The following is a 17,163-nucleotide window of genomic DNA, read 5'->3' on the forward strand; positions in this document are numbered from 1 at the left end:
GAAGGTGGTACTCATTTCATGTTAATATGTTTAGACTTTTAAAATATCATTGGAATATACAGGATTTCTATTTGTACTTATTTCTCTATCTACATCTAAATATTCTGTGCCATAAGGCATGTATTTTAATAAAATTTATTGAATAACTAACTACGCTGTGCCAAACACTGTTTAGTTTGAAAGAGTTCCCTATTTTATAAAATATTTTGAAAAAGAGAGAGAGAGAGAGAGGTCACCTAAAAGGTGAGGGTTCTTCTGTCATAGAAAAACACACAATGCAATAAATAATGGCATCATTAAAAACTGTCATCTTTGCAAAGTACAGTAATTGCTCTGCACATCCCTTGCACATTTCCCCGTGAACCTGCATAAGTGCGCCTTGCTGGAAACGCACCTTCTCCTGCTTCCAGCCGCTTATCTGTTCATTATTGTCATGTCTGCGTGGGTTTTAGACATGCCAGGTGTGCGGTGTCACCTGCCTGACGTCCGCTCCAAATACTGACATTCACACGCGTGAGTATTAAAGCAATAGATCTTCCTTATGACAACAAAAAGCTGACTGCAGAAAAGCAAACACTTCTGGGAAAAGTCTTCCGAGCGCATCTGGGCTGGTTCCTGGGAGGAGAAAACCTGACTAATTAGCCCCGGCCCTTCCAATCTGAGAGAGCAGAAATAATTACAGCATCGGGAGCAACCTGTGCTTTGGAAGGCGACAGGTTCAGAGGACCTGATCAGAGACAAGGCTCACAATAGGAAGTTCTGGGAACTTAGTATGGAGTGGCAGGATATATTTTTTTTCTTTTCCATAAAGACTGATTAAAGAAAAATTAAAATATTTATGAATCATAAATTTTCCAATAAAATACATATATTTAAATTACAAAAGTAAATTCCTACAACTTACAAAAACCTGAAAGAACAGAAAAATAGCAAGAAAAAATTAAGTGTATTTAATTATGAAAATATTTATCTTCAGAGGAATTCGAGAAGTAGTAATGCAAGCCCAGCTTTCTAGTCTTGTTCTTTTTCCCTCTTGAGTGAAATTATACTTTGAAGCGTGGTGGGTTGTGTATTGTCCACCCGTGGGCAGAAGTTCTTTGTCCCAGAGATGCTGCTGTGAGAGGCTCAAGCGGGGCGTGTGTAAATGACCCGCATGGGTGGGCTTTCATCTTATAGGGTTCCTTTGGCCCATATCAATCCACAGTGCAGCTACTGGGTAAAGAGGGTGACTAAACTATTGAAAAAATAGAATCCTACGTAAGTGTTAATAGTAATATATCTTCCTCTTCATTCCTAGATATACCTCATTCAAGGGGTTGTTTGTATTGATAGGCACAATAAACTAGACCAGACCTTGAGAGTATTATGTAGAAATCTCAGCAACCCACCAGCACGTGTCTGCACAAAGATGAACACCTTGTTTTTCAGAAGGTTCTATATTCTTAGTACAAGGCCTTGAAAATGTGTTAGGAAGGATAGACAAAGACAGGTAAATTGGAAAATTTCAAAGGCCATCGTATCTTTTATTACTTTAGATCTTTTATTCCCAGTTCTTTATAGAAGTTACTATAAAAGTTTTACAGAAACTTTTAGTGCATGTCTTATAGGTTCAGAGAGTCATCCTCAGTTTTCCCATGATTTGCTGATAAGAAACAGTGTGTAAAGAAACCCCCATCTCTACCCACCTTTGTTCAGAACGCATTTCTTCTTTCCGTAGATGGGGAAAGTGAAAAACGTGGAAGCAGGTCTGAATCAAGATTAAAATCACAATTTGGGGCTATTTCTCTACCTTTCATCAATTGCTCTTGACTTATGCAGCCAGGATAAACGTTTAGACACACACACACACACACACACACACACACACACACACACACACAAGAACATAGGAGTAACATTAGGCTGCCAACATGAAGAGGGGAAAGAAGCAAAACCACGAAAGTAAAGCAAAGTGAAGGCTCCCCGCCCTTTATTTCCCCCCAGTAATTTTTCTGATGTGAAGTCAACCTGACAGTCCCTGGAAGTATCGCTGAGTTAGCCCTAAATTCTAGTTCCACTGAGAACGTTTTCCCTGTTTGATTGCATCACAGAAGATTTTGTTTGAATCATGCATCAGGGTGGAATGGGGTGGCTTTGGGTGGTCTGAGACGGTTTGTTATTTCTTTGCGGTGTGCTGATGGCGTCGTGAGCACTGCTGTTCCCCTCCACCCCTTTCCCATAAGACAAAGATAAGAAAGAATGTCCAAGAGGGTGTGGTGTGTGTGTGTGAGGGTTTGCGGGAGAGAATGTAGTAGGAGACAAGGGAGGAGAAAGACACACGAGGTGGCAGGCAGGTCATTTTCCCGTTTTGCTATTCTATTTGCAATCTAGACTTTAGCTGCTTATGAACTCAGAATTTGGGTTCATTTACTACTTTGGTCCATTCTTTCAACAGATATTTAGTGAAATGTTTTTACCAGGCGCAATTCTAAGTGCTGATTTACTTCTACAGGTAGAAACCAAAGACATGCTCTGAGTAGTTACCAAGGGGGTTCATTCAGGGGCCTGGGATTCTCATAAAACTCCATGAAAAAGATCTCCCCTCCCTTCTATCTTCCCTCCTCACTCCCTCTTCCTTCACCTTCCTTCTCTCTTTCTTTTCTGCTCCTCTTTTCCTTTCTTTTTTTCTTCTCTTTCTTTCTTGTAAGCCTCTTTGTTTATTTATCTCTGAATTCAGAATTAAATACGTCTTGAGAAAATGTACTGAAAAGATTTTTATTAGCTTATATTAGAAAACATATCAGAAAACCGCAGCAAACTTAAAAGGATGAGATAAGTAGGAGTTTGTGTATTTTCTTCCCTTCCTCTGAGGTCCACTACCTCACTTTGGAAACCTTTGGTAGGTTTCAACAGAGTGAATCCTAAGGCGTCTTCTAGCTCTAAAGTTTAAGTAAATCTGAAAAATATAACACCAGTAAGTCTCTCGGAAGTACTTGATCCAGAGGAACTCAAGCAGTCCCTTTCAAGAACAAAATGCAGATGTATTCTGTGGTTGACAGAAGCCAGATGACCCGTGGGAGCTAATCATGAGTCCTCTTTAAGGCCATGGTTCCCAAAACAGCCACATGATTCTCAGACTCCCCTGCAGACTAGGAATCTGAATACCAGGAGTGGGACTCAGCAGTGTGCATTACAATAATGCCCTATAGGTGATCCTAGTTCAGTCAGCAAAGCGTTAGTGTCACCCAGGTGGGAACCATAGCGTGCTTTTCTTCTGAGAGGCAGGATCCAGGAAGGAAGAAGCAGCCACGTGCCACTGTGGGAAAAATACTGGAGTACGTTTTTCCAGGTCATTAGATACTGATCTAACTCATTTGTTTGGTAATAGCAGCTTTGCTTCTGTTTTATGGATATTCCATAATTTATTCAACAATCCTTGATTGTTGTACATTGAGGTTGGTTTTTATTTTTATTCTCTCCATTAGAAATACCACTTTAATAAACATTCTTTGGGATTTTATTACTTATCCATATTTAACAATGGATTTATTTTATTTTTAAATTTAATTTATTTTTTAATTAAAAAACATTTTTTTTCAATTACAGTTGGCATGCAATATGATATTAGTTTCAGGTGTACAGCATAGTGGTTAGACATTTATATAACTTACAAAGGGATCCCCCATAAGTCTAGTACCCACCTGACACCATACATAGTTATTACAATATTATTGACTATATTTACTATGCTATACTTTGTAAATGCCAATTTGTACTTCTTAGTTCCTTCATCTTTTCCACACCCCTCCCATCTGGCAACCATTAGTTTGTTCTCTGTATCTATGAGTTTAACAATGGATTTTAAATAATGATAAGAAATTTAGATATATCCATACTTATTGTGATTTTATTTCTATAGAATAAATTACTAGAAGTGGAATTAAAAGGTTGGATCAGAAAGTGTGAACATCCTGCATTTTAATGGATACTGTCAAATTATTCCCACATTGGTTGTAGTATCCCTTACTGCTACCTACAGTTTAACCAGGAATGGATGTTAATACTCTTAATTTTTTGCCAATCTGATAGGCAAAAAAAGAAATGACATTTTATTGTTGGTCTAATTTGCATTTCCATGACTACTAATGAGGTTGGGTTTCTTTTCATATATTCATTTCTTCTTCTGTTAATTGCCTGCTCACATCCTTCACCATTTATTCCATTGTTTTTTTAATCATTATTTGGAATTTTTCATGTTTTAGGAATATTGCCCTTTTAATGGCAAGCTGGTGAAAATATTAGGCAAATATTATCTCCCACTCTATTGTTTCTCTTTAATCATTCTTTTTGGTGCTGTTGTCTTACCAAATTCCACTGCTTTTAAAGACATTCCATAATGACACATTTAACACCATACATTTAATTTTAAGGTGCATTATCATTTTTTTATGAAGCTAATTACAAAACAGAGGAATAAGTGCATTCCAGTCAAGAGCTAGGAGACCAGGGCTGTTTTCCACGGCTCTCCTCCAGCAGAGTCTGATGAGTACTATCGCAACATTTTCAGAAAGCAGAGTAAGTAGATTGAGGAGAAGATGACACAGAATGTTCTATTGCTCTCCAGTACTTGAAACGATGTCATCTTAAATAATGCATGCTTATTGCATATCTAATGCAACTTATTGAACAAGTTGTTCCATAGATGCCCATGGCCAAAGAACAAAGTAATACCTACTGTTACGAGGGTTGAAAATGTTAATCACATTTTAATAGTTTATTTGTCAAGGAGATTAGAACAAAAAACCTAAAAGATATGAATAGAAAATTTTATTAAAAAATATATTCATATGAAGAAAATGGCCTAAAGCACTCATAATCATAACTAATCTAAATTAACATTAAAATATTATTTTACTGATCAAAATGATAATGCTTAAACACAGTTGAAGGTTTGAAAATCAGGTATTTCTGTGTGTGAAAAATGTAACTTTCTACAACCCTTCTGGTGAGCATCAAAATATTTACATTCTTTGACCTAGAAATGTAAAATCCAGGAGTTGACACTGAAGAAATAACTAGAGCTAGGCACAAAAATTATCTTTCAAATATTTACTGTGGTCTTATTTAATTAAAAAAAATAGAATAAATTAAATCTGAAATAATAAGATATTGACTAAATAAATTTTAATGATCATATTAAAGAATACTACATATATTAAATGTCATAATTATTAATTTATTTTTTTCAATATTTATCGAGCACTTACTCTGTGCAAAGCAATAGCCTGGTGCTGGGGTCACAAAAGCAAACATATATCACCCCTGGCTATCACAGCATTTATATTTTAGAATTTTGTAAGAACACTTAGAATGTTGTTTAAAAAGTGGTTACAAAATATTATGTATAATAATAACAGTATTACAAAAGAGAACACATAAAAGTATAGAAAAAGTTGGAAGGAATATATTAAATATTCATAATGATTAACTTTGGATCTTGAGGGGTTTTTTTTTTCTTTGATAAGTTTCTACGTTTTCCAAATGTTTTATGATGAACATACATTATTTTATAAAATAATTAATGTATAAACCTTAGATGTAGATTTCTATGTCTATGTATCAGGGATCTCCTTTCTCATTTGGTTTTTAAAACTCTTTTATTGCCTTTGACATTAATCATTTAGAAAAAGAAACTCTTCTAAGCTTTCCATAATGTTCAGGTATCTCCTAGTGGTTTTAAATTTTGGAATGACTCCAACCTGGAGTTCTGCATTTAAAAAAACACACTACATATATATGTGTGTGTGTGTGTGTGTGTGTGTGTATGTGTGTGTGTGTGTGTGTGTGTGTGTGTGTGTGTGTGTGTATCAACTTATTGAACAAATTGCATTAGGTATCTGTACACCCCCTACTGGGGATCAAACCCAAATCCAGGCATGTGCCCTGACCAGAATCTGACTGTGACCTCCTGGTTCATAAGTTGACACTCAACCACTGAGCCACCTGGCTGGGCTGGAGATCTATCTTAGCTTGAGCTGCCATAACAAAATAGCATAGACTGAGTGATTTAAACAACAGAAATTTATTTCTCATAGTTCAGGAGTCTGGAAGTCCAAGAGTAGGGTGCTGGCATAGTGGGGTTCTGGTGAGAGCTCTCTTCTTGGCTTATGGACAGCCTTCTTCTCCATGTGATGTGATCTCACTTGGCAGAAAGAGAGAGGGAAAGAGAGAGAGTGCAAGCTGTCCGGCGTGTCTTCTTATAAGAGCACTAACCGTGTCTTGAGGGCCCCACCCTCATGCCTTCATCTAAATCTAATCATTTCCCACAGACCCTATTTCCAAATATCACATTGGGGGGTAGGGCTTTGACATGAATTTTGGTGGTGCACAATTCAGTCCATAGCAAGCACAGTAAAGAGGCACAGACAGTGGAAGATTAGAAGAGGCAGCAGAAAGCCTTGTGGACCTGGGTGTGCATCCATATAAAGCCAGACGAAAAAGACTATAGCTCAAGTTTGAAAAGGGAAAGTTTGAGAGATTATAAAGACCTATAAAACCATGAAGGACAAACTTCTTGGATGGGACAACTGCATAAGCTAGAAGGAAGTAGTACTTAAATGGGAGATTGAAGAGCCCTACCCAGTTGGTAATAAATGTATGGACCCATTTCCCCCAACAGTGGAATGGCTGGAATATAGCATCTCTTAGGAATCTATGAAGAATAGTCCCTATAGGACCTTTCCGGAAAGCTATGGATTTGGGAGGACCATCCTTCTTTATATTTGAAGCTGTGGAGGGAAAATAATGATGCTGCTCCCCAAAAGTTGTCCTTTGAGGGTACTGTTAGAAAGAGAATCTTAAAAACAAATTAAGTGCTGTAAGTGAAAGAACAATTTGGCCCAAATCATTATTACTATCCAGAAGGTGTAGAGCAACCATATATGAGGTCACTCCTTTTGAAAACACTCTGCTTTCAAGATGGGCAGCAAGTGGGTTGTAGAAGAACAGATTCAGCTGAAAAGGAAAAGGAGTGGTTGAGTCAATGTCCAATACTCCAGCTGAAAGAAGCCTGACCTCAAGGGAACTGGGGACCCAGACTGCGAACTAAGAAGGGCCTCAGGCAACACTTGGGTTTACCTTTTGGTTCCCTCATCACCTACCCATGATGGTTTCTTGCATTTGACGATATAGAAAACGATACAGGTGCACATGATCTGAGCTCATACTGACTCCCAACCCCCATTTTTCCCAAATGAGAAATCTTTAAAAAGGGCATTCCCCAGCATGGCAAAGAGAAGGCTGAGGGGGAATATTGTTGGGGTTGGTTGGGCAGGCAGTGAGGGAAGAGGTTATAAGCAATATATACTATTTGAATTGAGTAGGTTTAGTTTTATAATCAGTGAGATAATTAAATTACCATAAAATCATTTGAGTCTTATCATTGAAAGCTTTTTGCCTTTTCCTAATTTGATGGCTTATAGTCATCTATTACATCACCAACTAAATTAAGACATTTATGAGAAAATTAAATATAAAATGTCTATGTCCTGAATTTGTGGATTCTGGTAAATGTTTCTGCTTTTATAGCTCTCAAAGTGGCCTCTAGGTCACTTATGATTGTTTAATAATTAACTATTAGAATAGAACTGGATTAGGTGGCCAGTGGGCTAGAGTTTCCTATTTGTCAATATCATGGAGACTTGGAAAACAAAAAGGAATAAGGCATCTATGCTGATTCCAGAAATTTTATATACACATACCCCACGCCCTGTCCACAACTCCCAGCTACCATCCTCAAATACACAGACATGTATCCATATAATAGTTACCATTAAGCCAGATAGAATGAAGTAGTTTTGGTCATGGAAAAAGATCCATAGTGATTTGTTAAATGAAAATAAAAGGAACTTTCTAAAGAATAGGAATAGGAGCAGCCCATTTCTGTGAAGTATGTGTGTTAATATTTGTGCATAAATATAAATGTGAAATAATCAACAATATGTTAACAAAGTAGTTGTCATTATTTTGTTAATGTTGTTGTGTCTGACTTATTCTAATGGCATGTATTTATTTTCTTACTGGAGTAATAAAGAAAACTAAAGAATGAAATACAAAGGTTCCAATTGGTGGGGGAACCCCTGCATCCTAGAGACCTTGTACGGAGTAATAAGCATTTCCTTCCTTTTTTTTTTTTTTTTTTTACTTTCGGTTGATGCCATGTTATTCCCTCCAGCATTCTCTCTCTCTGTGTCCCAACCTTTTTCCAGGTAATGATAAGATTATGAGAATTTCAGGAGTTCAATTCTAGAAATCTTTTAAAACCCAAAGCTACTATCAAGAGGCGCCTCGTTTGTTTACCAAATGAACAAAGGATGTGACTTCATCCATATCTGGCAGAGCTGGTCAAAGGGCTTTTGTCCTGGCCTTTGGAGGACCAGGTTGGTCTGGGCATCTCCACAGCTCCCTTAGTCCTTGCTGCTCGTTGGACTGTGGTTCTTTAGGCATCCCCTCCCACCTGGCTTTCCTGGTGGAGTCAGGACTTTCAGGCGCATGAGCAGCCTGTTAGTTTCCTCCTGCCAGACCTCTGAGTCTTCTAACGTAGAATCATGGCAGCCACAGGTGCATGGGGTCTCCTGGGGAGGAAGCAGGCTGTTTTCTGAACCACCCACAGCCAGCCTCCAGGAAGGGAGTCCCTTCGTTGACTTGGAGTTACTAAGTCATCAAGGTAGCACTAGCTCAACTGCCAACTCTTTTCTATGCCTGAGATGATTTGGAGATACCATCCAATAAATTCAAGAGACTTTCTTTTCTCTCGCTTCTTCGTTTGCTCGTTAAGGGTAGGGACTAAGAAATGTGTCCTGATTTAATATGTGAGGAAAGAGATTGGCCAACTTCTGTGAGTTTTGTCTACAATGCTTTTAATACAAAATAATTTTCAATAAATTATTTTTGAAAAATTTTCATAAAGTTTTTAAGAAAAGGATTTAGGGAGAATAGGTATGGAGAGATCATGTATAGCTGTATTGCAAGGACTTGTTGACTAAAGGTTTACTTGGCATTTTAGATGTGGAAAGTTATAGGTGGGAGGAGCTTTATTTCTTGAGGGAGGAGTTATGAAAAAGCTGATGGAGGGACCTGAGCTTTCAGCAGCCTTCTGGAAGCCCTCTTTCTAATCAATTCTGTTTTCTGTGGGTGTGTTTGAAAGTGCTTTTGCCTGAGAAGTGCAGTTTCCTTTAATGGGCCATTGAATCCGAATGCTTAGGCATTGTGCTGGCTTTTAAAAAGAGATAAGAGTAAACTTCATTAAGAAGTCTCATTTTAGTGATGTATAGAATTACATTTTGAAAGCATATTAAAGTTGTGACTGGGAATACCGGCATGTTCAATATATTTTCTTTTATACATTGTTTATGAAAAGATTCTGTCCATCTACTTGGAAATGTAGGTGACAAAGCAGTATAGTATCTATTTCAACCCATTACCAGGATTCCATTGTTTTGGTCTTGCACATCGCTGTTTTTAGGCATTAGCAATGAGTCCTCCTTGGTTCTTGGTGTGCCTGAGTCTAGGGAATGAGTGTTTACTTTCCAGATCTATTTACTCCTGGCTAAGAGTTTACAAGGTCACATTTAGAAAATGTATACACTGGGCAGTAGTTATTTGTTGAACATGCTGGCATACTGTCACCTCAGGGCCTTTGCACTTGCTATTCCCTTTGCCTGAGGTATCCTTGGGTCCCAGTTCACTTCAGGTTTTTATTTCACTGTCACCTTCTCAAATGTATCTCATCTCAGCACACCCGTTCTCCTCCACTTATCATTATCTAATTATTTGGTTCATAATCTCCTTGCACTAAATACAAGAGTCATATGGGCTGGGATTTTTGTCTGTTTGGTTCACTACTATATCTCTAGGGCTTATTACTGTGCCTGACACAAACTGGTTTTTATTAGGTGAATGTCAGTAATTCATTGAATTGATAAACTTGTCATATGTCACTTTTCCTTGGACACAATTTGTCTGTTTGTGAATAACTCAGACCCTAATATGAGCTGTATCAAGGGACATAGATACGAAGAGTGAACATCTGCAAGTCTGTGGAGGGCCCCCCAGACCTGCTGCGAGAGGTGCAGAGTGTCATCGTGGTCGGGAATCTCCTCTGAGTTCCGTTGACCAGTTTTACTGCTGCGTCTGCAGGTGGGGCCATTGCCACAGAGTAGACCCAGCACTGCAAGGACCCCCTGTTCCCTTCCCCGGACACTTGAAATCAGTCCCCAGACTTTTCTGCCTTGACCCCTGTGCTTGTTCTGTTCACACTGTCAAGGTCGTTTGTGGTGGGAAGCTTGAAAGTGGGGTGGCATTCTCTGTTTCTTGACCCCCCCAGGTTGAAGATCCAAATCTTGCACATTCCTTGAACTTACCTATTGGGTGAGTCTACACAACTAATGTCATGGTCTCTTCCTACAAGCAGGCAGGAGTCAGTCCGAGCCTGGTTACTGTTATCTCCACCTTGTGCCACCCTCTAATTATGTCTTATCAGTGGTTTTTGGTCTGAGGTCGAGCCTATCACTTTTAAGGCTTATTGGCAGGCACCAAAGGTACTTTCTAGTTGTGATGTCCCTTCTGTCTGGTCCAATATTCCCAGCCCACGTGAAATTTCTGGTCATATTTTGGGATTGTGGTATAATCCCGGGAAGGGCTCCTTAGAATGAAAGTAGGTTACCTTGGTGAGTAACTCATTAACCCAGGGGTACTCATTGGCATGGTCTCTCCATTGGAACTGTGAGTGGGGAAGCAGATAGATCCCTGAGAGCATGGGCACCAGGATGGTAATTTTGATGTAGGAAGGTGGTGAGGGGGAGAGAGAGTTGGAGCCTGGAAATTTGCTGCAGGTGGCAGACATGAGCGAATGGCAGGAGAAGATGCCATGACTGTGAGGGAACTTGAGGTGTGGGAAGAAGGGGACTCAGAGGAGACAGGGGAGAGCATGAAAAGACAGGCATGTGGCACCAAAAAGAACCCTCCTAGTTTTGCACCAGGATCTTCTATAGCCTGGCCTACAAGATGATATGAACTCTATTTCTCTTTAAATGAAGGACAAATAAATCCTAATCTTAGAAGATTCCTGAGTTGTAAGAATTGGTCCAAGATGCTCTGGGTTTATAGTTCTATTTAGCTCATTTCTTTTTCTGAGTAGTAATTGGTTTGTACTTGGAAATGAATTGATACATAAGTCTTCCTATCCCCCCCCCCCCCAATGTCTTCTTTTATGCAAGTAGAGTGTTGAACACAGAGCTGTGCCTACGAATTATCGAACCTAGATAAGAAAGCAGATAAGTCAGTTTCGACGTAATCTTGGTAGGATAAATGTCTGAAGCCTTGCTGTATTCAGAATGCATATTTAACATCCTCTTCTTTCTTCCACCCCATGCTCATTCGTTTTGTAGACTCTGAAGTCGTTATGGCATTATAGAGTGGTTGGTGCAGGGCAGAGACAGGGCTCACTGAACTGGGTCACGAGTTCTGGGAATAATCTTGGCCACATCACAGACTCCGTTGACCTATACAAAGTGTTGTTAATCTGCCTTACAAGATCTGGGAGGAGAAATGAGGTAATGTCTACTCAGACCTTCGAGCTTCTCGGAAGAACAGCATTCTACAGTAATATGATTTCCTAATGCATTTGTTTGTATTGTAATGGAGTATAATTCCATTTACCTAAATTTCTTTGGATGTCTCTAGAATATCTGACAGTCTTGCTCAGGGAAAGCAGTCTGGCTTTGGGAGTAAGAACTGGGCCTAGAATAGAACCCTCAAAGGGTACTCAGCCAAATGAGCCAGCTGTAAATCTGTGAGATGAAGGGAAGGAAGTTGGGAGAGGAAAATATGGGAGGTAGAGTTGATGGAGATGGGGGAGAGAGTTGGAATTATCTTCAGAGAGTTTATATCATACTTTTAAATCATGTTGTTTTACTAAAGATTAATACTTCAATATATTTTAAAATGTGATTATTTTAATTGAGCAGTATTATATATTGCATGACTCATCTGTAATATTGATCCTGCTGTCATTCTCTATATTGGTAGACTCTTTAACTCAGCTTCCTTCAAGATTTACTTTATTATGTTCCTTGGGCTAACCTGATGGTTTAATAACTTGTTCTAACTCTGATACCAATAGTTCTATACCAATACTAACAGATTTATAGATTCATTTGTAAAATACTTGGTAAATTACTAAAGAACACTTTACCTTTGTTCTGTAGATATGGGAATAAGTAAGTCTTTTTTATTGCATTAGTGCTGAGCAGGGTAATTTTTTACATAATCTTTTTGAGCAGTATTACAATTGAGTTAGCTTTCTAGTTAGTCCTAAAACAGAAGTTAAAACAAGATGAAAGTGAGGGAAGTATACATATGTGTCATCTCTGACATACTATAAAGATGTCAAGTTAGGTTACAATTATCATTACTGGACAGTTTTGTTGTGACATTTTCTAGAAGTGGTTGGTTCTTTGGCATTTCCAACCCAGTTATTCAAAAGGAGGTCAGCCCTCTATAAAGGAACATTAAGTAACTATGGAGTTAACCAGGAAAGACAAGTGTGTATCTTCTTTTCCAGAGAGGTGATTATATACATTTTTTAACAGCAACTGATTTGTATTTTTAGAGGAATGATACTAATCATATTCCTTTCTCAGGGTGGGGTGGGGGGAGGGGGAGAGAAGTGCTACAACTTTTATTTGCTAAATTATAGAGTATAATGCAGAGAGAACATATCCTGTCACCCGAATATGACATGAAAAAAGTAAATTCCTACCAAAGTTTGTGTTGTATGCCAGGAATGTATGAAAAAAGGCACTTTGTCAAATTAAGAAGAACATTTTATATAAGAAAATGATGTGAAATACTATGGAATTGCTCTTTAGACCAAAATAATCTTTTACTAAAAAATTATGACTCAGAGTTATAGTTCATATGAGCTAGACTGTGAATAATCTTAATAAAACTATATTTTTTGTTGGAGGAGGTAATCTAGAGGACATAACTACCGATTGATCTGTGAGCCAGACCCAGACAATCAGAGGCCTCTCATGCCCTCTCCTGCCCCACAATGTATGTTCCGCCCACCGGTCCCACAGTGGGAACCTTTTACAAGGATGCAGTCTTGAGATAGTCTCTTGTTGAGACACTCCATGACTGAACCCAGGGAAAGCCTCTATATAAATGTCTAAGATTCTGGCAGGAGGGCGCAGAGATCTCTTGCTTTGTGGCCACTCAAGACAAGCTTTGTAAGTTCCCTCGCTCATTAAAACTGCCACCTACAAGGTGGAGTGGCCTGCCTCTTTCTTTGGTCTCTCTTTGCCCTCTGTGTATGAGGGCCAATTTCTGATTTTATCTGGGGAAGCTCTCTCTTCCTGACAATTTACTAAAATTTGAACTAACATTTCTGAAAGTTAACCATGTTGTGCAATGTTATGTCTTGGTGTAAAACCTTCATGATAAATTTATGATTTTCTACATAAAATCATATGTACGTGTATGAGTGTAGCTAAGGCCATACTTAAAAAAAAAAAGATGGAAAAATGTCCTGTTTATATTGATCTGTTGCGTGTTAAATTGTGATGTTCTTTTTGAATATGTTTCAGAATCGAAGCAAACGCTTGGAGAAGGTCCATGTGGTTATTGGACATAAATCGTGTGACTTGGATTCTCTCATTTCTGCCTTCACATATGCTTACTTTCTAGACAAGGTGAGGGAAAATAAAATTATGCTTTTTAAATTGAATTGCGATGTAAATTTTAAGAACACACATTTTCTGGGAATATAAGAAACCTATTAAGTTTTCATGTTCTGGCTTATTGTTGCAGAGAATAATCCATTATAATCCATTAATAATCAATAACTATTTATTGATCACCTACTATATGGTAGGCATTGTTATGGTTATTTCTTCCTGATTCTCTTCATACAACATTATTTCAATAAGATCAATGTTTTCAAATTGAAAAGAAAAAATGTTTTGTAACAGTTAATTAGTTATATGGGAATTCAGAGAACTAACAAAAGTAAGGGTCAGAATGTCTTGTTTTCCTTTATCATCCTTTTTGGAAAGTCTTTCCCTTGGGAGTAGAAAAATATGTGCAGAATAACCTGCATGAACACTACATGAAGCACAGAGCTCATTGGCTGAAACTTTCAGTAACAGAGATATTACATGTCACATCTATATTGTTGTGGCCTTTTAGCCCTGACTGTGTACAACAAGGTCATTCTCAGTTAGTGATAATCTCCCCTGAGTGAGAATCTTTGTACTCTGTAAAGTCTATAATATGCCTCTAAAGGTGAAAAAGGCCTTTCAATAAGTCGTTTTAAATTTTCTATTTCATAAAATTCATTAGCCCATGGTAATGCATTCTCTCAAAGCTGAAAAAGGTACATTATGAATATTTTGGTGCTATTTCCAATTTCACACAATTTTTAATTTTATGGAGTACATTAGCTTTTTATTCCCATTTTATTTGGATCCTTGACTCTTAGATTATGCATAGCCAATCTAAGTGATTTAATTCACATGAAACCGAGTCTTCCAGGATGAGCTGTGGTGGCAAGAATGGCTTTAGGGCAGCAGCTGACCAAAATGCTGGGTCAGGTACCCTGATCTCTACATACGGGCTTAATAGCAAATTCATCTTAAAAATTTTTTTTAATCTTAAAATTTGTTAAACCTTACAAGGGAGATTAATTGGTATGAGGAGATAAGTGTGCCTGTGACAAGGCATGCATATTAAACACTGATCTTATTAACTGGATTTTTGGTTCCTAGAAAAAAATGCCTGTCTCAAGAACATAGAATTGACTGAACCAGACTGACTTTTAGACTGATAGTGGCATGGATTCTTAAGGAAATCATATACTAGTTATACCATCAACAATAACAATAATGTCTTGAATGAGATAATGACATCCAACAAAAGGAGTGGGAAAAGTAGTTGTGATAGATAAAACAAACAGATAAAAATAAAGAGATGTGTGGCCACTTTTCTCCTTTGTCTAAGGTTTGCCACTGAGCATGGAGACAAATATGAATTACTGACGGGCACACACTGGGGATTTGTTATGTTTTTGTGCCTTGCTCTGAGTTTACTGGACCAAGTCCCTTACCACGGGTCTGCATCTCCATCTTAATTTTTCCTGAGAACCTGGCTATTCCCTCTCAGAGTAGTAGCACGTAGGATAAGTAGAGAGATTTGCAGCTTCACATATAAGAGTCTATTAACTACTTTCCACTCAGGTGGGTAGGCTCCATTATAGAGATGGGGAAAACTAAGGTTCAGAAAAGAAATTGGCTTTCTCAAAGTCACACAGCAGAGGCTGGGCCTTGATCCTGGTTCTTCTGACTCTAACCTCAGAATAGGTCCTGCCAGGATAGGCTCAGGCTGCATGCTCTTGACTCAAGTTTCAGCGTTAGGAGTTAGATATGACTCCACCAGTTAGTCAGGAAAAATAACTTGCCATAGATAAGTAACTAATGATTATGATAGAGTTGTGACTCAGTATTAGCCTGACAGGTTGGAGAAGAACTATTTTGTTGGAGTGGTTTTTTGCTTCACATTAGATAGCAGTGGGTGATTCATTTTTTTCACTCAACAAATACGTATTAAATGTCTATTCTGTGCCAGACCGCTGTTTGCACCAGGAAACATAACTGAACAAAACAGACAAAATGTTCTGTTGTCTTAGTGCTAAGAAAGATGGTAAGGATGTTAAACTTGTGTAGTAAGTAAAGACTATGCTTGTGACAGAGCTGGTGATGATGTGAGAATAAAGGTCATTTACTTTATGCAAAAATTCACCAAATGTCACCAAACCCCACATTTTCTCATTGATTATTTAGAGTTTATTGCAATATGCTCAGAGTATTTTTTTAAAACCCCTGTATTTTTTTTAAATTCCTATAGAAAAATCTGTTTATATTGTGAATCTGAAATTCTCTAACTCCTACCCATCTTCTCTAACTCCCCCTATTACCACAATTTTAATAATAGGTTTGTTAATATAAGATTTTAAAAATAATAAGAAACCAGCAGAAATCACAACAATTAGCCTATGGGCCAAAATCTGGCTCATTGAGTTTTCATTGACCTATTTAATGTTTTTATTTAAAAAATGAATTGTAACAATTAAACATCACAGATAACACCTCAAACTGTAGATTTCCAACTTTTCTTGAGTAATCGAAGGACTTAACTATCCCGGGCCTGGATTTACAATGGGCTGGAGCTGAGTGACAGGCATCCCATAGAGATGGGACATGTATGGCTTTCTGTGTCACCACAGTCCTCACCTGCCCTATTTCAGTCATCCTAAGTTTCTGCTGATTCCATAAGGAGGTGTGAATTTATTTCCCCTGAAGAGCACAATGTATACATTTTTAAAAAAAAATTTATGGAGGGGTTGAAGAGAGACAAAATATTTTAAATAAGGGTGAAAAACATTAGGAGCCTCTTACCCATGGATAAAACTCTGCTAATGGGTTTCAGGTAAAGTTGGTTATGAAGGTCAAATGGCTTAATGAGGCCAAAGGACCTTTGTACCCTTCACTGGTGGAACTCAGCTTGAGAAAATGTAGGTGTATTCCTTCCTCCTGCCATTGTCAGAATATGAACTTCTTTCTCCATAGGTCAGTCCCCCCGGGGTTCTCTGTTTGCCAGTGCTGAACATACCCAGGACTGAGTTCAGCTACTTCACCGAGACAACGTTTATTCTGGAAGAGCTAAACATCTCTGAATCATCCCACATATTCCGAGATGAAATTAATCTGCATCAGCTGAATGATGAAGGAAAGTTATCTATAACACTCATTGGCAGCAACGTGCTGGCGAGGTGAGGCTCTGGAGGTCTGGTCTTTTCAGGAAGGCTCTTCTGGGCAAAGTATCACCTTGTTCACGACGTTTGTGGTTCGGGGAAATGTAGAAGGCAGAGGACATTCAGAGGAAAGGAAATATTTTTTCTTCTTTTATGGCAAAATCTGGGCTATGCCAATTTTCTGTTTTTACATTTGCGTTTCAAATATATGACATCTTTGAGTGGAAAGTTCTTGTAAAATTGACCAAAATTATAATTTTAAACCACTTTAAACATTTGTTGTAGCAAGGCAACTCTCATGTGTATTGATGCTG

General features: G+C 38.1%; 1 protein-coding gene across 3 annotated transcripts in view; it reads left to right on the forward strand.

Moving 5' to 3' along the window:
- The window catches only part of PRUNE2 (prune homolog 2 with BCH domain), a 210,245-nt gene that overhangs the window by 29,175 nt on the left and 163,907 nt on the right, over nucleotides 1–17,163 (forward strand). For all 3 annotated transcript variants that reach the window (XM_079790483.1, XM_079790484.1, XM_079790485.1), the window contains exons 2-3: nucleotides 13,629–13,733; nucleotides 16,665–16,867. In XM_079790483.1, the coding sequence (XP_079646609.1) occupies nucleotides 13,629–13,733; nucleotides 16,665–16,867 (308 nt within the window). The remainder of the gene's footprint in view (nucleotides 1–13,628; nucleotides 13,734–16,664; nucleotides 16,868–17,163) is intronic.

The sequence above is a fragment of the Cnephaeus nilssonii genome, assembly GCF_951640355.1.
Source record: "Cnephaeus nilssonii genome assembly, chromosome: 14".
NCBI classification, from domain to species: Eukaryota; Metazoa; Chordata; class Mammalia; order Chiroptera; family Vespertilionidae; genus Cnephaeus; species Cnephaeus nilssonii.